At 45.6% G+C, this 23,505-nt stretch overlaps 1 protein-coding gene across 1 annotated transcript in view; it reads right to left on the minus strand.

The window, feature by feature from the left end:
• LOC110531398 (glutaredoxin 3-like) overlaps positions 1-23,280 on the minus strand; it is a 38,762-nt gene extending 15,482 nt beyond the window's left edge. The window contains exons 1-4 of the mRNA XM_036988702.1: positions 23,098-23,280; positions 22,043-22,151; positions 13,716-13,790; positions 3,838-4,042 (exon numbers count right to left, since the gene is read on the minus strand). Of these exons, the coding sequence (XP_036844597.1) occupies positions 3,838-4,042; positions 13,716-13,790; positions 22,043-22,151; positions 23,098-23,162 (454 nt within the window). The 5' untranslated portion in view covers positions 23,163-23,280. The remainder of the gene's footprint in view (positions 1-3,837; positions 4,043-13,715; positions 13,791-22,042; positions 22,152-23,097) is intronic.
• Between the last annotated feature and the right edge of the window lie 225 nt (positions 23,281-23,505).

Genomic DNA, 23,505 nt, shown 5'->3' on the forward strand with positions numbered 1-23,505 from the left:
TGGGGATGTTTTTCAGAGGGAGTGACAGGGAGACTAGTCAGGATCGAGGGAAAGATGACAGGAGCAAAGTACAGAGAGATCCTTCATAAAAACCTGCTCCAGAGCGCTCAGGACCTCAGACTGGGGCGAAGGTTCACCTTCCATCAGGACAATGACCCTAGGCACACGGACAAGACAACACAGAAGTAGCTTCGGGACAAGTCTCTGAATGTCCTTGAGTGGCCCAGCCAGAGCCCGGACTTGAACCCGATTGAACATCTCTGGAGAGACCTGAGAATAGCTGTGCAGCGACTCTCCCCATACAACCTGACAGAGACGAGAGGATCTGCAGAGAAGAATGGGAGAACCTCCCCAAATACAGGTGTGCCAAGCTTGTTGCGTCATCACCAAGAAGACTTGAGGTTGTAATCGCTGCCAAAAGTGCTTTCGACAAAATACTGAGTAAAGGGTCTGAATACTGATGTAAATATGATCCGCTTTTTTAATGTTTAATAAATTAGCAAAAATTTCTAAACCTGTTTTTGCTTTGTCATTATGGGGTATTGGGTGTAGATTGATAGGAAATGAGACATTTTTTTGTTGTCAATTTTAGAATAAGGCTGTAACGTACAAAATGTGGGAAAAGTCAAGGGGTCTGAATACTTTCCAAATGCACTGTATCTTACGACTGACATGGGTCCACATTGGCATGGACAGGATCACTGTTTAAATATGAGGCAGGTATGTGTTATGTCCTTGATACATGAGAGTGAGTCAGTGTTTTGAGAAGCGACTGTGACAGAGGGGAATAGACAGATGGAAACGAGGGTGGAGGGAGAGAACGAGAGAGAGAAAGAAGAGCGAGAGAAAGAAAAGAGAGAGGAGGGAGAGGAGAAAGAGGGAGAGAGGAGAAAGAGGGAGAGAGGAGAAAGAGGGAGAGAGGAGAAAGAGGGAGAGAGGAGAAAGAGGGAGAGATGAGAAAGAGGGAGAGATGAGAAAGAGGGAGAGAGGAGCAAGAGAGAAAGAGAGAGGAGAAAGAGGAGAAAGAGGAGAAAGAGGGAGAAAGAGAGGAGAAAGAGGGAGAGGAGAAAGAGGGAGAAGAGAAAGTGGGAGAGGAGAAAGTGGGAGAGAGGAGAAAGAAGGAGAGGAGAAAGAGGGAGGGAGGAGAAAGAAGGAGAGGAGAAAGAGGGAGGGAGGAGAAAGAGGGAGAGAGGAGAAAGAGGGAGAGGAGAAAGAGGGAGAGGAGAAAGAGGGAGAGAGGAGAAAGAGGGAGAGAGGAGAAAGAGGGAGAGAGGAGAAAGAGGGAGAGAGGAGCAAGAGAGAGAGGAGAAAGAGAGAAAGAGAGAGAGAGGAGAAAGAGAGGAGAAAGAGGGAGAAAGAGGAGAAAGAGGGAGAAAGAGGGAGAGAGGGAGAAAGAGAGAGAGGAGAAAGAGGGAGAGATGAGAAAGAGGGAGAGAGGAGCAAGAGAGAAAGAGAGAGGAGAAAGAGGAGAAAGAGGGAGAAAGAGAGGAGAAAGAGGGAGAGGAGAAAGAGGGAGAGGAGAAAGTGGGAGAGGAGAAAGTGGGAGAGAGGAGAAAGAAGGAGAGGAGAAAGAGGGAGGGAGGAGAAAGAAGGAGAGGAGAAAGAGGGAGGGAGGAGAAAGAGGGAGAGAGGAGAAAGAGGGAGAGAGGAGAAAGAGGGAGAGAGGAGAAAGAGGGAGAGAGGAGAAAGAGGGAGAGAGGAGAAAGAGGGAGAGAGGAGAAAGAGAGAGAGGAGAAAGAGAGAGAGGAGAAAGAGAGAAAGAGAGAGAGAGGAGAAAGAGAGGAGAAAGAGAGGAGAAAGAGAGGAGAAAGAGGGAGAAAGAGGAGAAAGAGGGAGAAAGAGGGAGAAAGAGGGAGAAAGAGAGAGAGGAGAAAGAGGGAGAAAGAGAGAGAGGAGAAAGAGGGAGAAAGAGAGGAGAAAGAGGGAGAAAGAGAGGAGAAAGAGGGAGAAGGAGAGGGAGAGGAGAGCGAGCGATCAAGAAAGAAAGCGAGAGAGGAGAGAGGAGAAAGAGGGAGAGAGAGGAGAACAAGAGGGAGAAGGAGAGGAGAGTGAGCGATCAAGAAAGAAAGCGAGAGAGGCAGAGAAAAAGAGAAGGGAACAGAAAGAGGGAACAGGAGTAGAGGAGGGGTGATCTGTTGCCTGCATGTAGAGCCTGCAGTGAAACTCTCATTCTGATACTTCATTCATTCATGGGGGAATTCATTATAAAACAGCTAGAGGCCCCTAACTAATGGTTATTCAGCTACATGCCACTATATTAACTTGTTTCTACTACACCAGACCCAGCTGCTTTCTCTGGCTAGAGGCTCTCTATCCTAGACCCAGACACGCACGATTGATTGGCGAGGGGTTGTTGCCCCTCTCTCCTTCTCCTAAAGGGTCAGGGGGGGGTCGCGCACCGCAGACAGACCATACAGCTCCAGGAGAAAGAAACATAAAAAAGCTGATTTCTTATTTCAAGGAAAGTTAAGTTATTATGCACACACACACACACACACACACACACACACACACAGACACAGACACTCACAGACACACACACTCACAGACACACACACACTCGCAGACACACACACAGACAGAGCGTGTAATGTGTTAGGAGCATGTGTTCTACATGGTGTATAAGTGTGTAACCTTTAAATTCAGGTTTAGAGGGCTTCTTTAAAGAACTAGCGAGGTCGTAGTCACAGCATCACGTGGCTTGGTGGGGAATAGATTAAACTAGAGTTCACAAACACTACAACTTGGCTTCTTTATAAAGATGAAAAATATTTAGAGATACATTTCAGGATGAGGTGAAAAATAACACTTATGGGTTTAGATTTTAAACTAAAACTACCTTGAACCCTAATACTGATACTTATAAACAGTGGTGTGGTTGGGAGTGGAACCTCAACCCCTTACAGTGTAATGTCCTCCTCCACCACCAGGCCTGCCTCTCCTCCACCACCAGGCCTGCCTCTCCTCCACCACCAGGCCTGCCTCTCCTCCACCACCAGGCCTGCCTCTCCTCCACCACCAGGACTGCCTCTCCTCCTCCACCACCAGGCCTGCCTCTCCTCCTCCACCACCAGGCCTGCCTCTCCTCCTCCACCACCAGGCCTGCCTCTCCTCCTCCTCCACCACCAGGCCTGCCTCTCCTCCTCCTCCACCACCAGGCCTGCCTCTCCTCCTCCTCCACCACCAGGCCTGCCTCTCCTCCTCCTCCACCACCAAGCCTGTGTCTCCTCCTCCTCCACCACCAAGCCTGCGTCTCCTCCTCCTCCACCACCAGCAGGCCTGCCTCTCCTCCTCCTCCACCACCAGCAGGCCTGCCTCTCCTCCTCCTCCACCACCAGCAGGCCTGCCTCTCCTCCTCCTCCACCACCAGCAGGCCTGCCTCTCCTCCTCCTCCACCACCACCAGGCCTGCCTCTCCTCCTCCTCCACCACCAGGCCTGCCTCTCCTCCTCCACCACCACCAGGCCTGCCTCTCCTCCTCCACCACCACCAGGCCTGCCTCTCCTCCTCCTCCACCACCAGGCCTGCCTCTCCTCCTCCTCCACCACCACCAGGCCTGCCTCTCCTCCTCCTCCACCACCAGGCCTGCCTCACCTCCTCCACCAGCACCAGGCCAGCCTCTCCTCCTCCACCAGCACCAGGCCAGCCTCTCCTCCTCCACCACCACCAGGCCTGCCTCTCCTCCTCCACCACCACCAGGCCTGCCTCTCATCCTCCTCCTCCACCACCAATCCCCCTGTTTCTCTCTAATTACCAGGCCTGGCCCGTGTGTGTTTTCCACAGCGGGAGCCTGTTCATGAAGACCACACCCCCACACTCTCTCTCTCTCTCTATTTACCGCAGCGGGGTTCCTGGGGGGAGCCCTTCATGAAGAGCATGCAGGGTGCTGCGTTGATCAGTCTCTTCAGACGCTCATTAAGGTCCTCTTTAGGGGGCTCCGCCCCTGGCCCGCCCAGCCCCCCCGAGCTGACCGACAGCCTCTGGACCTTATTGGTCAGCTCTGGGGCATGAGCTCCGTCCAGCCTGTCAATCTTCTGGCCACCCTGAGACCCACCAGAGGATAGGGGGGGGGAGAAAGAAAAATAACATTAATATTTTAACGTAATGTTTTTTCTTTTTGTTTGCATGTTTGTATTATTCTAGAGGAGGAGGGTTGAGAGAGAGAGAGATCCAAGAAAGAGAGAGAGGCCGGGAAAAAAAAAGGGCGAGAAAGACAGAAAGAGATTCAAGGACAGGAGTCCTCTCCCAGTTTAATGTTTGGCATGTTAAATCATCAGTGAAGGCCTGACAGAACTAACTGTGGAGAAGCTGTAAACTAGGTTATTATGGTACTAACTGTGGAGAAGCTGTAAACTAGTGTTTTATGATACTAACTGTGGAGAAGCTGTAAACTAGGTTATTATGGTACTGACTGTGGAGAAGCTGTAAACTAGTGTTTTATGATACTAACTGTGGAGAAGCTGTAAACTAGGTTATTATGGTACTGACTGTGGAGAAGCTGTAAACTAGGTTATTATGGTACTGACTGTGGAGAAGCTGTAAACTAGGTTATTATGGTACTGACTGTGGAGAAGCTGTAAACTAGGTTATTATAGTACTGGCTGTGGAGAAGCTATAAACTAGGTTATTATGGTACTGACTGTGGAGAAGCTGTAAACTAGGTTATTATGGTACTGACTGTGGAGAAGCTATAAACTAGGTTATTATGGTACTGACTGTGGAGAAGCTGTAAACTAGTGTTTTATGGTACTAACTGTGGAGAATCTGTAAACTAGGTTATTATAGTACTGTGGAGAAGCTGTAAACTAGGTTATTATGGTACTAACTGTGGAGAATCTATAAACTAGGTTATTATGGTACTAACTGTGGAGAAGCTGTAAACTAGGTTATTATGGTACTGACTGTGGAGAAGCTGTAAACTAGTGTTTTATGGTACTAACTGTGGAGAAGCTGTAAACTAGGTTATTATGGTACTAACTGTGGAGAAGCTGTAAACTAGGTTATTATGGTACTAACTGTGGAGAATCTGTAAACTAGGTTATTATAGTACTGTGGAGAAGCTGTAAACTAGGTTATTATGGTACTAACTGTGGAGAAGCTATAAACTAGGTTATTATGGTACTGACTGTGGAGAAGCTATAAACTAGGTTATTATGGTACTGACTGTGGAGAAGCTATAAACTAGGTTATTATGGTACTGACTGTGGAGAAGCTATAAACTAGGTTATTATGGTACTGACTGTGGAGAAGCTATAAACTAGGTTATTATGGTACTGACTGTGGAGAAGCTATAAACTAGGTTATTATGGTACTGACTGTGGAGAAGCTGTAAACTAGGTTATTATGGTACTGACTGTGGAGAAGCTGTAAACTAGTGTTTTATGGTACTAACTGTGGAGAATCTGTAAACTAGGTTATTATAGTACTGTGGAGAAGCTGTAAACTAGGTTATTATGGTACTAACTGTGGAGAATCTATAAACTAGGTTATTATGGTACTAACTGTGGAGAAGCTGTAAACTAGGTTATTATAGTACTGACTGTGGAGAAGCTATAAACTAGGTTATTATGGTACTGACTGTGGAGAAGCTGTAAACTAGGTTATTATGGTACTAACTGTGGAGAAGCTGTAAACTATGTTATTATGGTACTAACTGTGGAGAAGCTGTAAACTAGGTTATTATGGTACTGACTGTGGAGAAGCTATAAACTAGGTTATTATGGTACTGACTGTGGAGAAGCTATAAACTAGGTTATTATGGTACTAACTGTGGAGAAGCTGTAAACTAGGTTATTATGGTACTAACTGTGGAGAATCTATAAACTAGGTTATTATGGTACTAACTGTGGAGAAGCTGTAAACTAGGTTATTATGGTACTGACTGTGGAGAAGCTGTAAACTAGGTTATTATGGTACGGACTGTGGAGAAGCTATAAACTAGGTTATTATGGTACTAACTGTGGAGAACCTGTAAACTAGGTTATTATGGTACTGACTGTGGAGAAGCTATAACTAGGTTATTATGGTACTAACTGTGGAGAAGCTGTAAACTAGTGTTTTATGGTACTGACTGTGGAGAAGCTGTAAACTAGTGTTTTATGGTACTAACTGTGGAGAAGCTGTAAACTAGGTTATTATGGTACTGACTGTGGAGAAGCTGTAAACTAGTGTTTTATGGTACTAACTGTGGAGAATCTGTAAACTAGGTTATTATAGTACTGTGGAGAAGCTGTAAACTAGGTTATTATGGTACTAACTGTGGAGAATCTATAAACTAGGTTATTATGGTACTAACTGTGGAGAAGCTGTAAACTAGGTTATTATGGTACTGACTGTGGAGAAGCTGTAAACTAGGTTATTATGGTACTAACTGTGGAGAAGCTGTAAACTAGGTTATTATGGTACTAACTGTGGAGAATCTGTAAACTAGGTTATTATAGTACTGTGGAGAAGCTGTAAACTAGGTTATTATGGTACTAACTGTGGAGAAGCTATAAACTAGGTTATTATGGTACTGACTGTGGAGAAGCTATAAACTAGGTTATTATGGTACTGACTGTGGAGAAGCTATAAACTAGGTTATTATGGTACTGACTGTGGAGAAGCTATAAACTAGGTTATTATGGTACTGACTGTGGAGAAGCTATAAACTAGGTTATTATGGTACTGACTGTGGAGAAGCTATAAACTAGGTTATTATGGTACTAACTGTGGAGAAGCTATAAACTAGGTTATTATGGTACTGACTGTGGAGAAGCTGTAAACTAGGTTATTATGGTACTGACTGTGGAGAAGCTGTAAACTAGGTTATTATGGTACTGACTGTGGAGAAGCTGTAAACTAGTGTTTTATGGTACTAACTGTGGAGAATCTGTAAACTAGGTTATTATAGTACTGTGGAGAAGCTGTAAACTAGGTTATTATGGTACTAACTGTGGAGAATCTATAAACTAGGTTATTATGGTACTAACTGTGGAAAAGCTGTAAACTAGGTTATTATAGTACTGACTGTGGAGAAGCTATAAACTAGGTTATTATGGTACTGACTGTGGAGAAGCTGTAAACTAGGTTATTATGGTACTAACTGTGGAGAAGCTGTAAACTATGTTATTATGGTACTAACTGTGGAGAAGCTGTAAACTAGGTTATTATGGTACTGACTGTGGAGAAGCTATAAACTAGGTTATTATGGTACTGACTGTGGAGAAGCTATAAACTAGGTTATTATGGTACTAACTGTGGAGAAGCTGTAAACTAGGTTATTATGGTACTAACTGTGGAGAATCTATAAACTAGGTTATTATGGTACTAACTGTGGAGAAGCTGTAAACTAGGTTATTATGGTACTGACTGTGGAGAAGCTGTAAACTAGGTTATTATGGTACGGACTGTGGAGAAGCTATAAACTAGGTTATTATGGTACTAACTGTGGAGAACCTGTAAACTAGGTTATTATGGTACTGACTGTGGAGAAGCTATAACTAGGTTATTATGGTACTAACTGTGGAGAAGCTGTAAACTAGTGTTTTATGGTACTGACTGTGGAGAAGCTGTAAACTAGTGTTTTATGGTACTAACTGTGGAGAAGCTGTAAACTAGGTTATTATGGTACTGACTGTGGAGAAGCTGTAAACTAGTGTTTTATGGTACTAACTGTGGAGAATCTGTAAACTAGGTTATTATAGTACTGTGGAGAAGCTGTAAACTAGGTTATTATGGTACTAACTGTGGAGAATCTATAAACTAGGTTATTATGGTACTAACTGTGGAGAAGCTGTAAACTAGGTTATTATGGTACTGACTGTGGAGAAGCTGTAAACTAGGTTATTATGGTACTAACTGTGGAGAAGCTGTAAACTAGGTTATTATGGTACTAACTGTGGAGAATCTGTAAACTAGGTTATTATGGTACTAACTGTGGAGAAGCTGTAAACTAGGTTATTATGGTACTAACTGTGGAGAAGCTATAAACTAGGTTATTATGGTACTGACTGTGGAGAAGCTATAAACTAGGTTATTATGGTACTGACTGTGGAGAAGCTATAAACTAGGTTATTATGGTACTGACTGTGGAGAAGCTATAAACTAGGTTATTATGGTACTGACTGTGGAGAAGCTATAAACTAGGTTATTATGGTACTGACTGTGGAGAAGCTATAAACTAGGTTATTATGGTACTAACTGTGGAGAAGCTATAAACTAGGTTATTATGGTACTGACTGTGGAGAAGCTGTAAACTAGGTTATTATGGTACTGACTGTGGAGAAGCTGTAAACTAGGTTATTATGGTACTGACTGTGGAGAAGCTGTAAACTAGTGTTTTATGGTACTAACTGTGGAGAATCTGTAAACTAGGTTATTATAGTACTGTGGAGAAGCTGTAAACTAGGTTATTATGGTACTAACTGTGGAGAATCTATAAACTAGGTTATTATGGTACTAACTGTGGAAAAGCTGTAAACTAGGTTATTATAGTACTGACTGTGGAGAAGCTATAAACTAGGTTATTATGGTACTGACTGTGGAGAAGCTGTAAACTAGGTTATTATGGTACTAACTGTGGAGAAGCTGTAAACTAGGTTATTATGGTACTAACTGTGGAGAAGCTGTAAACTAGGTTATTATGGTACTGACTGTGGAGAAGCTATAAACTAGGTTATTATGGTACTGACTGTGGAGAAGCTATAAACTAGGTTATTATGGTACTAACTGTGGAGAATCTATAAACTAGGTTATTATGGTACTAACTGTGGAGAAGCTGTAAACTAGGTTATTATGGTACTAACTGTGGAGAAGCTGTAAACTAGGTTATTATGGCACTGACTGTGGAGAAGCTGTAAACTAGTGTTTTATGGTACTAACTGTGGAGAAGCTATAAACTAGGTTATTATGGTACTGACTGTGGAGAAGCCGTAAACTAGGTTATTATGGTACTAACTGTGGAGAAGCTGTAAACTAGGTTATTATGGTACTAACTGTGGAGAAGCTATAAACTAGGTTATTATGGTACTGACTGTGGAGAAGCTGTAAACTAGGTTATTATGGTACTGACTGTGGAGAAGCTATAAACTAGGTTATTATGGTACTGACTGTGGAGAAGCTATAAACTAGGTTATTATGGTACTGACTGTGGAGAAGCTATAAACTAGGTTATTATGGTACTGACTGTGGAGAAGCTATAAACTAGGTTATTATGGTACTAACTGTGGAGAAGCTATAAACTAGGTTATTATGGTACTGACTGTGGAGAAGCTGTAAACTAGGTTATTATGGTACTGACTGTGGAGAAGCTGTAAACTAGGTTATTATGGTACTGACTGGAGAAGCTATAAACTAGGTTATTATGGTACTAACTGTGGAGAAGCTGTAAACTAGGTTATTATGGTACTAACTGTGGAGAAGCTGTAAACTAGTGTTTTATTCTCCTACTGATCCTGATACCCAGTGTGTGTTACCTCTCCTAACAGACAGGCACTTACCAGCAGCCTCGGAGGCTGATAGAGGCATCCCAAGGGGAGCATGTTACTTACCATACTGTACAAAAAAATGAATAAAATAACTAATGAACTTGACACAGTAAATGTTTATTTCAAACACTTGTTTTTTTCTTCCAGTTTTCCGTTATAAAACGGCAAGAAAAATTCATAAACTCCACAACAAACGCAGCTGTGCTGCTGGCAGCAGCGGTTTGGGTCTCACGGTGAGTCCCTTTCAGACCTGGGTCTCACGGTGAGTCCCATTCAGACCTGGGTCTCACGGTGAGTCCCATTCAGACCTGGGTATCTTTCAGACCTGGGTCTCACGGTGAGTCCCTTTCAGACCTGGGTATCTTTCAGACCTGGGTCTCACGTGAGTCCCTTTCAGACCTGGGTCTCTTTCAGACCTGGGTCTCACGGTGAGTCCCTTTCAGATGGTGAAGCATTCTACCTGTTCTACTATTACTGAACCTCAATTCCACCTCACAACGTCTGCATTTCCTTCTCATTTCCTTCTACCCTGGGGTGGCTGGGTAGCCTAGTGGTTAGAGCGTTGGTCCAGTAACCGGAAGGTTGCAAGTTCAAATCCCCGAGCTGACAAGGTACAAATCTGTCGTTCTGCCCGTGAACAGGCAGTGTTCCCCCATAACCCACTGTTCCCCCATAGGCCATCATTGAAAATAAGAATTTGTTCTTAGCTGACTTACACAGTTAAATAAAGGTTAAAAATAAAATTAACTTCTCAAAGTATTGTCATAAAGTACTGCCATTTGTCCAACTGTTAACGACGATGACGTAGCAGTGAAGAGTCGACCCCAAAATAAGTTGATTCCTTGACTCCTATTTCAGGGGGAGTCAAGATTCAATTCCGCCAGGAATCGACTCCTATTTCAGGGGGTGTCAAGATTCAATAACGCCAGGAATCGACTCCTAAGATCCAGCATTTTTGGAATGGAGGAGATATGATTAGTTATCGTACTTCCGAGAACACAAACACTGGCTTCCACATCTTCCATAGCGAGCTAGTGGGCAGACGGAGCGAGAGGGCAGACAGGCCTAGTGCACGGTTCTGACTCTATCAGCAATGAAAAGTTGTAGCTCGCAACGAAATAATGTTGCTCACAATTTCTTGGCTTGCAATGTCTCGCAACTTCAGTAAAGCAAGTGATCAGAATATGTGGGAACTCCTTCAAGACTGTTGGCAAAGCCTTCCACGTGAAGCTAGTTGAGAGAATACCAAAAGTGCGCAAAGCTGTCATCAAGGCAAAGGGTGGCTACTTTGAATAATCTCAAATATATTTAGATTTGTTTACCATTTTTGGGGGGTTACTACATGATTCCATATGTGTTATTTCATCGTTTTGATGTCTTCACTATTATTCTACGATGTAGAAAATAGTAAAAATAAAGAAAAACCCTGGAATGAAAAGGTGTGTCCAAACTTTTGATTGGTACTGTATGTAGGTAGGAAGATATATATAAACTCAGCAACAATTTTTTTTAAAAAGTCCTCTCCCTGTCAACTGTGTTTATTTTCAGCAAACTTAACATGTGTAAATATTTGTATGAACATAACAAGATTCAACAACTGAGACATAAACTGAACAAGTTCCACAGACATGTGACTAACAGAAATTTAATAATGTGTCCCTGAACAAAGGGGGGGTGAAAATCAAAAGTAACAGTAGGATCTGGTGGCCACCAGCTGCATTAAGTACTGCAGTGCATCTCCTCCTCATGGACTGCACCAGATTTGCGAGTTCTTGCTGTGAGATGTTATCCCACTCTTCCACCAAGGCACCTGCAAGTTCCCGGACATTTCTGGGGGGGAATGGCTAGCCGTCACCCTTCGATCCAACAGGTCCCAGACATGCTGAATGGGATTGAGATCCGGGCTCTTCGCTGGCCATGGCAGAACACTGACATTCCTGTCTTGCAGGAAATCACACACAGAACGAGCAGTATGGCTGGTGGCATTGTCATGCTTGGAGGGTCATGTCAGGATGAGCCTGCAGGAAGGTTACCACATGAGGGAGGAGGATGTCTTCCCTGTAACGCATAGCGTTGAGATTGCCTGCAATGACAACAAGCTCAGTCCGATGATGCTGTGACACACCGCCCCAGACCATGACGGACCCTCCACCTCCAACTCGATCTCGCTCCAGAGTACAGGCCTCGGTGTAACGCTCATTCCTTCGACGATAAACGCGAATCCGACCATCACCCCTGGTGAGACAAAACCGCGACTCGTCAATGAAGAGCGCTTTTTGCCAGTCATGTCTGGTCCAACGAGGGTGGGTTTGTGCCCATAGGCGACGTTATTGCCGGTAACATCTGGTGAGGACCTGCCTAACAACAGGTCTACAAGCCCTCAGTCCATCCTCTCTCAGCCTATTGTGGACAGTCTGAGCACTGATGGATTGTGCATTCCTGGTGTAACTCGGGAAGTTGTTGTTGCCATTCTGTACCTGTCCCGCAGGTGTGATGTTCGGATGTACCGATCCTGTGCAGGTGTTGTTACACGTGGTTTGCCACTGCGAGGATGATCAGCTGTCCGTCCTGCCTCCCCGTAGCGCTGTCTTAAGCTTCTCACAGTACGGACATTGCAATTTATTGCCCTGGCCACATCTGCAGTCCTCATGCCTCCTTGCAGCATGCCTAAGGCACATTCACGCAGATGAGCAGGGACCTTGAGCATCTTTCAGAGTCAGTAGAAAGGCCTCTTTAGTGTCCTAAGTTTTCATAACTGTGACCTTAATTGCCTACCGTCTGTAAGCTGTTAGTGTCTTAACGACGTTCCACAGGTGCATGTTCATGAATTGTTTATGGTTCATTGAACAAGCCTGGGAAACAGTGTTTAAACCCTTTACAATGAAGATCTGCGAAGTTATTTGGATTTTTATGAATTATCTTTGAAAGACAGGGTCCTGAAAAAGGGGCGTTTCTTTTTTTGCTGAGTTTATACACACACACACACAAAATACATGACCAAAGGTATGTTCATGGCCATAATATGGAGTTGGTCCCCCCCTTTGCTGCTGTAACAGCCTCCACTCTTCTGGGAAGGCTTTCCACTAGATGTTGGAACATTACTGCGGGGACTTGCTTCCATTCAGACACAAGAGTATCAGTGAGGTCGGGCACTGATGTTGGGTGATTAGGCCTGGCTCGCATTCGGCGTTCCAATTCATCCCAAAGGTGTTTGATGGGGTTGTGGTCAGGGCTCTGTTCAGACCAGTCAAGTTCTACCACACCGATCTTCAAACCCTTTCTGTATGGTCCTCACTTAGTGCACGGGGGCATTGTCATGCTGAAACAGGAAATGGCCTTCCCCAAACAGTTGCCACAAAGTTGGATGCACAGAATTGTCTAGAATGTCATTGTATCGATAAGATTTCCCTTCACTTGGACTGGCCCAAACTATGAAAAACAGACCATTATTCCTCCTCCACCAGACTTTACAGTTGGCACTATGCATTGGGGCAGGTAGCGTTCTCCTGGCATTTGCCAAACCCAGATTTGTCTGTCGGACTGACAGATGGTGAAGCGTGATTCATAACTCCAGAGAATGCGTTTCCACTGCTCCAGAGTCCAATGGCCGCGATCTTCACATCACTCCAGCTGACCCTTGGCATTTCGCATGGTGATCTTAGGCTTGTGTGCGGCTGCTCAACCACGGAAACCCATTTCATGAAGCTCTTGACGAACAGATATTGTGCTGACGTTGCCTCCAGAGGCAGTTTTAAACTCGGTAGTGAGTGTTTCAACTGAGGACAGACGATTTTTACGCGTTACAGCACTCAACGGTCCCGTTCTGTGAGCTTGTGTGGCCTACCACTTCACAGCTGAGCTGCTGTTGCTCCTAGACGTTTCCATATCTCAATAACAGCACTTACAGTTGACCGGGGCGGCTCTAGCAGGGCAGAAATGTGACCAACTGACTTGTTGGAAAGGTGACATCCTATGACGGTGCCACATTGAAAGTCACTGAGCTCTTCAGTAAGGACATTCTACTGCCCATGTTTGTCTATGGAGATTGCATGGCTGTGTGCTTGATTTTATACACCTGTCAGCAACGGGTGTGGCTGAAATAGCCGAATCCAATAATACTTTTGGCCAAGTAGTGGAACTTAGTTTTTTACACTACTTGACTCACCTTACAGGACAGGAAGGTCGGGACTGGGGTAATAAGACTCACCTTAAAGAAGAGGAAGGTCGTGACTGAGGTAATAAGACTCACCTTAAAGAAGAGGAAGGTAGGGACTGAGGTAATCTCATATTTCTCTGATACCTCTGGCACTGCTTCTGCCTCCAGCTGTAAGACAGAGAGGAGGGTAGGAGGGAGGAAGGGGTGGAGGGAGGAAGGGATGGAGGGAGAGAGAGGAGGGAGGAAGGGGTGGAGAGAGAGAGAGAGAGAGAGAGAGAGAGAGGAGGGTAGGAGGGAGGAAGGAAGGGATGGAGGGAGAGAGAGAGGAGGGAAGGAGGGAGGAAGGGTGAGAGGAGGGAAGGACAGAGGAAGGGTGAGAGAGAGGAGGGAAGGAGGGAGGAAGTGTGAGAGAGAGGAGGGAGGAAGGGATGGGGGGAGAGAGAGGAGGGAGGAAGGAAGGGATGGAGAGAGAAAGGGAGGAGGGAAGGAGGGAGGAAGGGGTGGAGGGAGAGAGAGAGGAGGGAAGGAGGGAGGAAGGGATGGAGGGAGAGAGGAGAGAAGGAGAGAGGAAGGGATGGAGGGAGAGAGAGGAAGGGATGGAGGGAGAGAGAGGAGGGAAGGAGGGAGGAAAGGAAGAGGAAGGGAGAAAGAGATGGAGTGAATGAGGGAGGAAGGGATTGAGGGAGAGAGGAAGGGATGAGGGAGAGAGAGGAGGGAAGGAGGGAGGAAGGGAAGAGGAAGGGAGAAAGAGATGGAGTGAATGAGGGAGGAAGGGAAGAGGAAGGGAGAAAGAGATGGAGTGAATGAGGGATCATCCACATAAATGTTGATACCCCTTTGTTCCCTTTCCAAGCCATCAAACAATGTCTGCATCCACACATGAAGAACCCCACTGCACCCCACAGAGTTTCCCCTCAACACTAGGTTTATTTAGCCAGCAGGCATCACCCTTCAGGGAGAAAATAAAGCACACATTCACCACTTTGATATGTCTAACAAGCAAGACAAATGAGAGAGCAGAACAGCACCATCTCCTGCTCTGCTCGGGGTGCTGTGATCTATGATTGGTGATGGATAGTTGCTTTGTTCTTGACAGTGGTAATCCACCAGGATCAAATTAAAGGAACTGGCGTGACCACACACACACCTCAAACTAACAGAGGAATAAAAACTAACAGAGGAATAAAAATAGTTCCAAGTTTTCATTTACTTTAAAATCATTAAATATATATAAATATTTCTCACGTGTTCAAGTCAATTCAATGTGTAAAAAAAAACAATTGGCTACATGTGAGGAAACACACTGATGTTTCTGATATCAACAGGAGTTAACTTTTTTTTTTTAAAGTCAAGTTAGCTACCGTCCTACACCGGAGCATCACACAAACAGGGCTTTTGAAGCTACACCGGAGCATCACACAAACAGGGCTTTTGAAGCTACACCGGAGCATCACACAAACAGGGCTTTTGAAGCTACACTGGAGCATCACACAAACAGGGCTTTTGAAGCTACACCGGAGCATCACACAAACAGGGCTTTTGAAGCTACACCGGAGCATCACACAAACAGGGCTTTCGAAGCTACACCGGAGCATCACACAAACAGGGCTTTCGAAGCTACACCGGAGCATCACACAAACAGGGCTTTCGAAGCTACACCGGAGCATCACACAAACAGGGCTTTTGAAGCTACACCGGAGCATCACACAAACAGGGCTTTTGAAGCTACACCGGAGCATCACACAAACAGGGCTTTTGAAGCTACACCGGAGCATCACACAAACAGGGCTTTCGAAGCTACACTGGATCATCACACAAACAGGGCTTTTGAAGGTTTGTAATTTCACCATGAATTTCCAGAACCCCCCCCCCCCACCCCCCCCCCCCCCCCCCCCAGGCAGAGGAAAGAAAATAAACATTGATGCACAAATTGACCCAGAAGAGATTGTTCAATCATATTTAGCGAGCACATATTGTAATCCATAAATCACTGACCCGGGTTGTCGCAGCCAGCCATTACAGACAGGCGATTACAGACTTCCCTTATTTCCTGCCTGGAGCAGAACTCTGCTGTTGGTGTTCCTGATCCACGAGGCATTATGGCCGACAGACACTTATAGGCCACATGAACACAACCTACATCAACGCAGTGAAATACTGCTATGAGAATGGAAACACATAGGCACTAAACGTTTATAGTAAAATGCTTGTTTCCATGTGACACGGGTAAGAACAGTGCTATTGATTGGTTAGAGACAAGCTAGGCTGGTACGGGAACTGCAGACTCGTATTGGAATATGTAGGAATATTGTTCATAATTTGGAAGAGAAAAAAAATAACTTGAAACACAAATTAAGAAAATAGCTGTTTTACAGTGTACAATATGTAGGATTAAATATCAATCTACTGCTCGTCTAAATATTTATATATATATTTTATTTTTTTCTTTGTTTTGCCTTTATTTAACTTGGCAAGTCAGTTAACTAAGAACAAATTCTTATTTTCAATGACAGCCTAGTGTGGTCTAGGAACAGTGGGTTAACTGGTCTAGGAACAGTGGGTTAACTGGTCTAGGAACAGTGGGTTAACTGGTCTAGGAACAGTGGGTTAACTGGTCTAGGAACAGTGGGTTAACTGGTCTAGGAACAGTGGGTTAACTGGTCTAGGAACAGTGGGTTAACTGGTCTAGGAACAGTAGGTTAACTGGTCTAGGAACAGTGGGTTAACTGGCCTAGGGACAGTGGGTTAACTGGTCTCGGAACAGTGGGTTAACTGGCCTAGGGACAGTGGGTTAACTGGTCTCGGAACAGTGGGTTAACTGGTCTAGGAACAGTGGGTTAACTGGTCTAGGAACAGTGGGTTAACTGGTCTAGGAACAGTGGGTTAACTGGTCTAGGAACAGTGGGTTAACTGGTCTAGGAACAGTGGGTTAACTGGTCTAGGAACAGTGGGTTAACTGGTCTAGGAACAGTTGGATGTTCAGGGGCAGAACGACAGATTTGTACCTTGTCAGCTCTGGGATTAGAACTTGCAACCTTTCGGTTACTAGTTCAACACTCTAACCACTAGGCTACCCTGCCGCCCCTCTAACCACTAGGCTACCCTGCCACCCCTCTAACCACTATGCTACCCTGTCGCTACCCTCTCTCTCTATTCTTGACCATATTACCGCCACACCGGCAGTCATGAGTCAAGTCAAATTCAAAACTTCTATGTGACCGTTAAGTCAGGGTAATCCCCTTTTTTACACTCTGCACATGCTTTGGTGGTACCCAACTACCATCAGGACCTAATGGCCTGGTACTCAGGGCTCTATTGTCCCTCCATCAGGTCCTAATGGCCTGGTACTCAGGGCTCTATTGTCCCTCCATCAGGTCCTAATGGCCTGGTAATCAGGGCTCTATTGTCCCTCCATCAGGTCCTAATGGCCTGGTACTCAGGGCTCTATTGTCCCTCCATCAGGTCCTAATGGCCTGGTACTCAGGGCTCTATTGTCCCTCCATCAGGTCCTAATGGCCTGGTACTCAGGGCTCTACTGTCCCTCCATCACGTCCTAATGGCCTGGTACTCAGGGCTCTATTGTCCCTCCATCAGGTCCTAATGGCCTGGTACTCAGGGCTCTATTGTCCCTCCATCAGGTCCTAATGGCCTGGTACTCAGGGCTCTATTGTCCCTCCATCAGGTCCTAATGGCCTGGTACTCAGGGCTCTATTGTCCCTCCATCAGGTCCTAATGGCCACAATAGTACATGTGTGGGTTCCTGCCCCCTGTTCCTGTTCCTTCCCCCTGTTCCTGTTCCTTCCCCCTGTTCCTGTTCCCTGTTCCTTCCCCCTGTTCCTTCCCCCTGTTCCTGTTCTTTCCCCCTGTTCCTGCCCCCTGTTCCCTGTTCCTGCCCCCTGTTCCTTCCCCCTGCTCCCTGTTCCATCCCCTTGCTCCCTGTTCCCTGTTCCTGCCCCTTGTTCCTGTACCTGTTCTCTGCTCCTGTCCCCTGTTCCTGCCCCCTTTACCTGCCCCCTGTTCCTTCCTCCTGCACCCTTCCCCTGTTCCTGCCCCCTTCCCCCTGCTCCTGCCCCCTGCTCCTGCCCCCTGTTCCTGCCCCCTTCCCCCTGTTCCTGCCCCCTTCCCCCTGTTCCTGTCCCCTGTTCCTGCCACCTGCCCCCTTCCCCCTGTTCCTTCCCCCTGTTCCTGTTCTCTGCTCCCTGTTCCTGTTCCCTGTTCCTGCCCCTTGTTCCTGTTCCCTGTTCCTGTTCTCTGCTCCTGCCCCCTGCTCCTGCCCCCTTCCCCCTGCCCCCTTCCCCCTGTTCCTGCCCCCTTCCTCCTGCCCCCTTCCCCTTCCCCCTGCTCCTGCCCCCTGTTCCTGCCCCCTGTTCCTGCCCCCTGCTCCTGCCCCCTGTTCCTGCCACCTGCCCCCTGTTCCTGCCCCCTTCCCCCTGTTCCTGCCCCCAGTTCCTGTTCCTGCGCCCAGTTCCTGTTCCTGCGCCCAGTTCCTGTTCCTGCGCCCAGTTCCTGTTCCTGCGCCCAGTTCCTGTTCCTGCACCCTGTTCCTTTCTTCCTGCCCCCTGTTCCTTCCCCCTGTTCCTGTTCCTTCCCCCTGTTCCTGTTCCCTGTTCCTTCCCCCCTGTTCCTGTTCTTTCCCTCTGTTCCTGTTCCTGGCCCCTGTTCCCTGTTCCTGTTCCCTGTTCCCTGTTCCTTTCCCCTGCTCCTGCCCCCTTCCCCCTGTTCCTGCCCCCTTTCCCCTGTTCCTGCCCCCTGTTCCTGCCACCTGCCCCCTGTTCCTGCCCCCTTCCCCGTTCCTGCCCCCTGTTCCTGCCCCTGCCCCCTGTTCCTGCCCCCTTCCTGCCACCTGCCCCCTGTTCCTGCCCCATCCCCCTGTTCCTGCCCCCTTCTCCTGCCCCCTTCCCCGTGTTCCTGCCCCCTTCCCCGTGTTCCTGCCCCCTTCCCCCTGCCCCCTGTTCCTGCCCCCTGTTCCTGCCCCCTTCCCCCTGTTCCTGCCCCCTGCCCCCTGTTCCTGCCCCCTGCCCCCTGTTCCTGCCCCATGCCCCCTGTTCCTGCCCCCTGTTCCTGCCCCCCCCCGTTCCTGCCCCCTGTTCCTGCCCCCTGCCCCCTGTTCCTGCCCCATGCCCCCTGTTCCTGCCCCCTGTTCCTGCCCCCTTCCCCTGCCCCCTGTTCCTGCCCCCCCCCCCTGTTCCTGCCCCCTTCCCCTGCCCCCTGTTCCTGCCCCCCCCCCCTGTTCCTGCCCCCATATTAGTTAAGACCAGATTCAATTGAGAATAGTCTGGTGGGTGAAAACATGACCACTTGACGAGAGAACAGCTGTGCAGCCTGAGGCGAGGAACAAGAGCACAAGCTTTTTTCCCTCAACCTTCTCAACTCATCAATAGTCTATTGTCCCATCATGCAGCCTATATATATATGTTTTGATTTCTAAGACGATCTACAGTGTGTATCATTCACAACTACAGCTGCTGAATAACTATAAATCTAGTGTTTAGGACCTGTTTCAAATGGTCACTTTTACACTCAACAAAGCCACTTCCTATTGATTTTCTTCTTTTTTTAAAATAGCCACTTCCAAAGTAAAAAACAACAACTTTGTTTCTATTGAACAAATAAAGGCATTTTAATGAATCATATGAAGAGTGCCTTGGTCCTCCTTTCTTTTTGATGACCAATTTACCCCTTTTACCAAAGAGCACCTTCTATCTACCATAATGTACTATTGTGTACCTTAGTAGCGCTTCCCTTCCTCCTCTTTCTACTACCAAAGAGCACCTTCTGTCTAGCAAAATGTACTATTATGTACCTTAGTAGCGCTTCCCTTCCTCCTCTTTCTACTACCAAAGAGCACCTTCTGTCTAGCAAAATGTACTATTATGTACCTTAGTAGCGCTTCCCTTCCTCCTCTTTCTACTACCAAAGAGCACCTTCTGTCTAGCAAAATGTACTATTATGTACCTTAGTAGCGCTTCCCTTCCTCCTCTTTCTACTACCAAAGAGCACCTTCTATCTACCATAATGTACTATTGTGTACCTTAGTAGCGCTTCCCTTCCTCCTCTTTCTACTACCAAAGAGCACCTTCTGTCTAGCAAAATGTACTATTATGTACCTTAGTAGCGCTTCCCTTCCTCCTCTTTCTACTACCAAAGAGCACCTTCTGTCTAGCAAAATGTACTATTATGTACCTTAGTAGCGCTTCCCTTCCTCCTCTTTCTACTACCAAAGAGCCCCTTCTGTCTACCATAATGTACCATTGTGTACCTTAGTAGCGCTTCCCTTCCTCCTCTTTCTACTACCAAAGAGCCCCTTCTGTCTACCATAATGTACCATTGTGTACCTTAGTATCGCTTCCCTTCCTCCTCTTTCTACTACCAAAGAGCCCCTTCTGTCTACCATAATGTACCATTGTGTACCTTAGTAGCGCTTCCCTTCCTCCTCTTTCTACTACCAAAGAGCACCTTCTATCTACCATAATGTACTATTGTGTACCTTAGTATCGCTTCCCTTCCTCCTCTTTCTACTACCAAAGAGCACCTTCTATCTACCATAATGTACTATTGTGTACCTTAGTAGCGCTTCCCTTCCTCCTCCTTCTACTAGTTACAGCCACTTCCTTTGTCCACTCGCTCCATAACGGGAAACACATCCGTCTTAATGTATTCAGATAACGTCAATTATATTCTTCTTACTACTAAATCATATAATATAAAATAATAGCACAGGACTTATAAATATATATTGTCTGCTAAATGAACTAGCTGACTTTGGCACGGAGCAGAATCAGATCACAGCCACAGTAGACCAACTCATATTCTGTTCTTCTGAAATACATTTCCTTCACATCATCATGTTTCTTTAGACCTGAATCAAAATAAATCCTGGATTTATTGTGACGGTGTAATATCACATTTATTTATTAGACCTTTTTTTTTTTAAATGTGATGTTCCAGTGGCGCATCAGTGGCTTGTATGATGGAGGCCTGGAGATGCTCAACGTGTTGAATGTGTCATGACTGCCACAGCCAAAACCAAGACTTAAAAAATAACAGATGTTGGAGGGAATTTTGGAACATAACTAACAAAATAACTTGTACGCTTAAATTCAGTACAAACTAAAAATGTACAGAATTCATTATACAAGAGACAAAAATTCATAAATTCTACAGCACAACAGCAGAGTCATGTCTTTAAGTTGTAACACTAATTAATGACTCAATAATACATGCCTTCTGGGAATGTTGTGATGTCATAAAGTGATGGGCGGAGACAGAATGTTGGCTGTCAGAAGTATTATCAATGTAAATGTACTTGTAATTCCTCTGTCTGCATATTTCAAGACATGTCAGATTAGGGGGCAGTGAGATGCCCGATGGGTTGTACTATAACTCTTCTCGTTAACTATTTTTGGAAAAACGTATATTTCAAACCTGGAAATCAAGCAATACTCCATTGTTAAGACAATGGAAAAATCATATGCTTCATTATCTACACATTGAAAGAGCGTGGGCGATGTAGAGGAACAAAATGGCAGAGAGTAGAGAACAGGTGGTTCTGGGCAGGAGTGATGTTGTTCATGTTTGTCTATGGCATTATTTAGGATGCTTAAGACAGAAGCTTATACTATACTGAATAAAACTATTTAACAGTGCAGAAAGTGTGCTTTCACATTTTTTAAAAGATATTTTTTAAAGTGTGCCTTCTAATGGGATTCGATCTCACAACATTCAACTACCTGACTGTCCCCATAGTTCCCTACTCTACCTGCTACAGTACCGGCCAGCTGAAACTACATTTGTAAGTACGGTGTCCAATAGAGGTCAGTGTGTTTGAAAGCAGCTCTGAATAGAAGAAAACACCGGAAGCACGGCGAAATCAGTGGGATCTCACACTCTGCAACACACGGTTTGAGAAAGCAAGTGATCAAACGATGCTTCGGATATTGATGACGCACTTCTGAAAAAAAGAGATGGACACCTCGATACACTGTGCTTCAAAGTTAGCTGCTTAGCGATTTCGACTCATGCCTCGAAGCTCCGGTATCCAATTCAACATCACTACATGTGACATACATCACAAGGTATAGTATGTGCATCAGGCATCATGTAACCTTCATCACAAGGTATAGTATGTGTATCAGGCATCATGTAACCTCCATCACAAGGTATAGTATGTGTATCAGGCATCGTGTAACCTCCATCACAAGGTATAGCATGTGTATCAGGCATCATGTAATCTCCATTACAAGGTATAGTATGTGTATCAGGCCTTGTGTAATCTCCATCACAAGGTATAGTATGTATATCAGGCATCGTGTAACCTCCATCACAAGGTATAGCATGTGTATCAGGCATCATGTAATCTCCATCACAAGGTATAGTATGTGTATCAGGCATCATGTAACCTCCATTACAAGGTATAGTACCTTGACAAACATGGTGTGTTTGTTCTCCTTTGCCAGCTCTCCCATCACATCGTTCATCTGACTGCACTGAGGGGCCCATGCTGCCTGGAAGTGGACCACCGTCAAGAACCTGGTGGAACAGAGAAGTCCCATTAGATTGGAACGGTGATGTTCAATTGGTCAGTGATCTCGTGCATGATCATCGTTGTATGGCAAGTAAGAATGAACGGGATGTCAGTTAGCTCGGCCTAATTGATGGTAGACAGTAGATGGCAAGTGTGCGTCAAGGAAGAGACAGGGGTCAGATCTCAGCATAGCAATAATAGGTATACAACAGCACAACTTTATAGTGACCCACAGATTCACATGCTAAAGACGTAGGACATGCATGCACACTTGCCAGCTACTGTCTACCATCAATAGGCTGAGCTAAATGACATCCTTTAATTCTTACTGGAATTAAACATTATTTTTATAGCCTACTTGTAAATTATGGATTTCAAAAGCACAATAACTGAATGGACCTAGTTAGCAACCAAACTCTGAAATGGGCAGGCACCTGATGTTATGTAGGATAACACTAGTCATGTCTGATAAAGGGGGGTTAATCTCTCCCTTTCATATAAGGGCTAAACCTAACGTTACATTATCAGGCATAGAATATAATGTCTGCCTAATAGAAAGGCTCGCCTAGCCCTGCCATATCGTGACAAGAAATCCACATGAGTTCAAGACACAAGAGTCTTTATATCAGGTAACACACATCAGCGTGTACAATGATCAATTACATTCACGCCATGTACAATAAACATGTGTTATTAGCTAGCATGCAAAAGCAAATATCGGCTAAAACAGCTAGCTAGTTAGTTGCACTTTCATTTGGAGCAGCTAGACAACATTAGCTAGTTATCATTCCATCTAACATGGTGAAGCTACATCACGCTAGCTAACGCTAGATTTCGATATAACAGAAAAGTAGCTATAACAGTAAGCTAAATATCACACGGAGCTTATTTGAATGAAAATCATTCAATGGCTAATTGCTTCAATGTCATGTTATGAAATGATACACATACTTGCCAGCCTTTGATAGCAAGTCCTCAAACTGCTGCGAGGATGTTGCCTCCACTAAAGTCGCCATGTTTTCAGACGTGTGTAATCGCTCACCGAGTGATTGTGTTCTATGTGGATTTCCAGCAGACACAACACTTACTGTTCTCTCAGACGTGTGTAATCGCTCACCGAGTGATTGTGTTCTATGTGGATTTCCAGCAGACACAACACTTACTGTTCTCTCAGACGTGTGTAATCGCTCACCGAGTGATTGTGTTCTATGTGGATTTCCAGCAGACACAACACTTACTGTTCTCTCAGACGTGTGTAATCGCTCACCGAGTGATTGTGTTCTATGTGGATTTCCAGCAGACACAAACCTTACTGTTCTTTCAGACGTGTGTAATCGCTCACCGAGTGATTGTGTTCTA

This window comes from Oncorhynchus mykiss, chromosome 1, assembly GCF_013265735.2.
Source record: "Oncorhynchus mykiss isolate Arlee chromosome 1, USDA_OmykA_1.1, whole genome shotgun sequence".
NCBI classification, from domain to species: domain Eukaryota; kingdom Metazoa; phylum Chordata; class Actinopteri; order Salmoniformes; family Salmonidae; genus Oncorhynchus; species Oncorhynchus mykiss.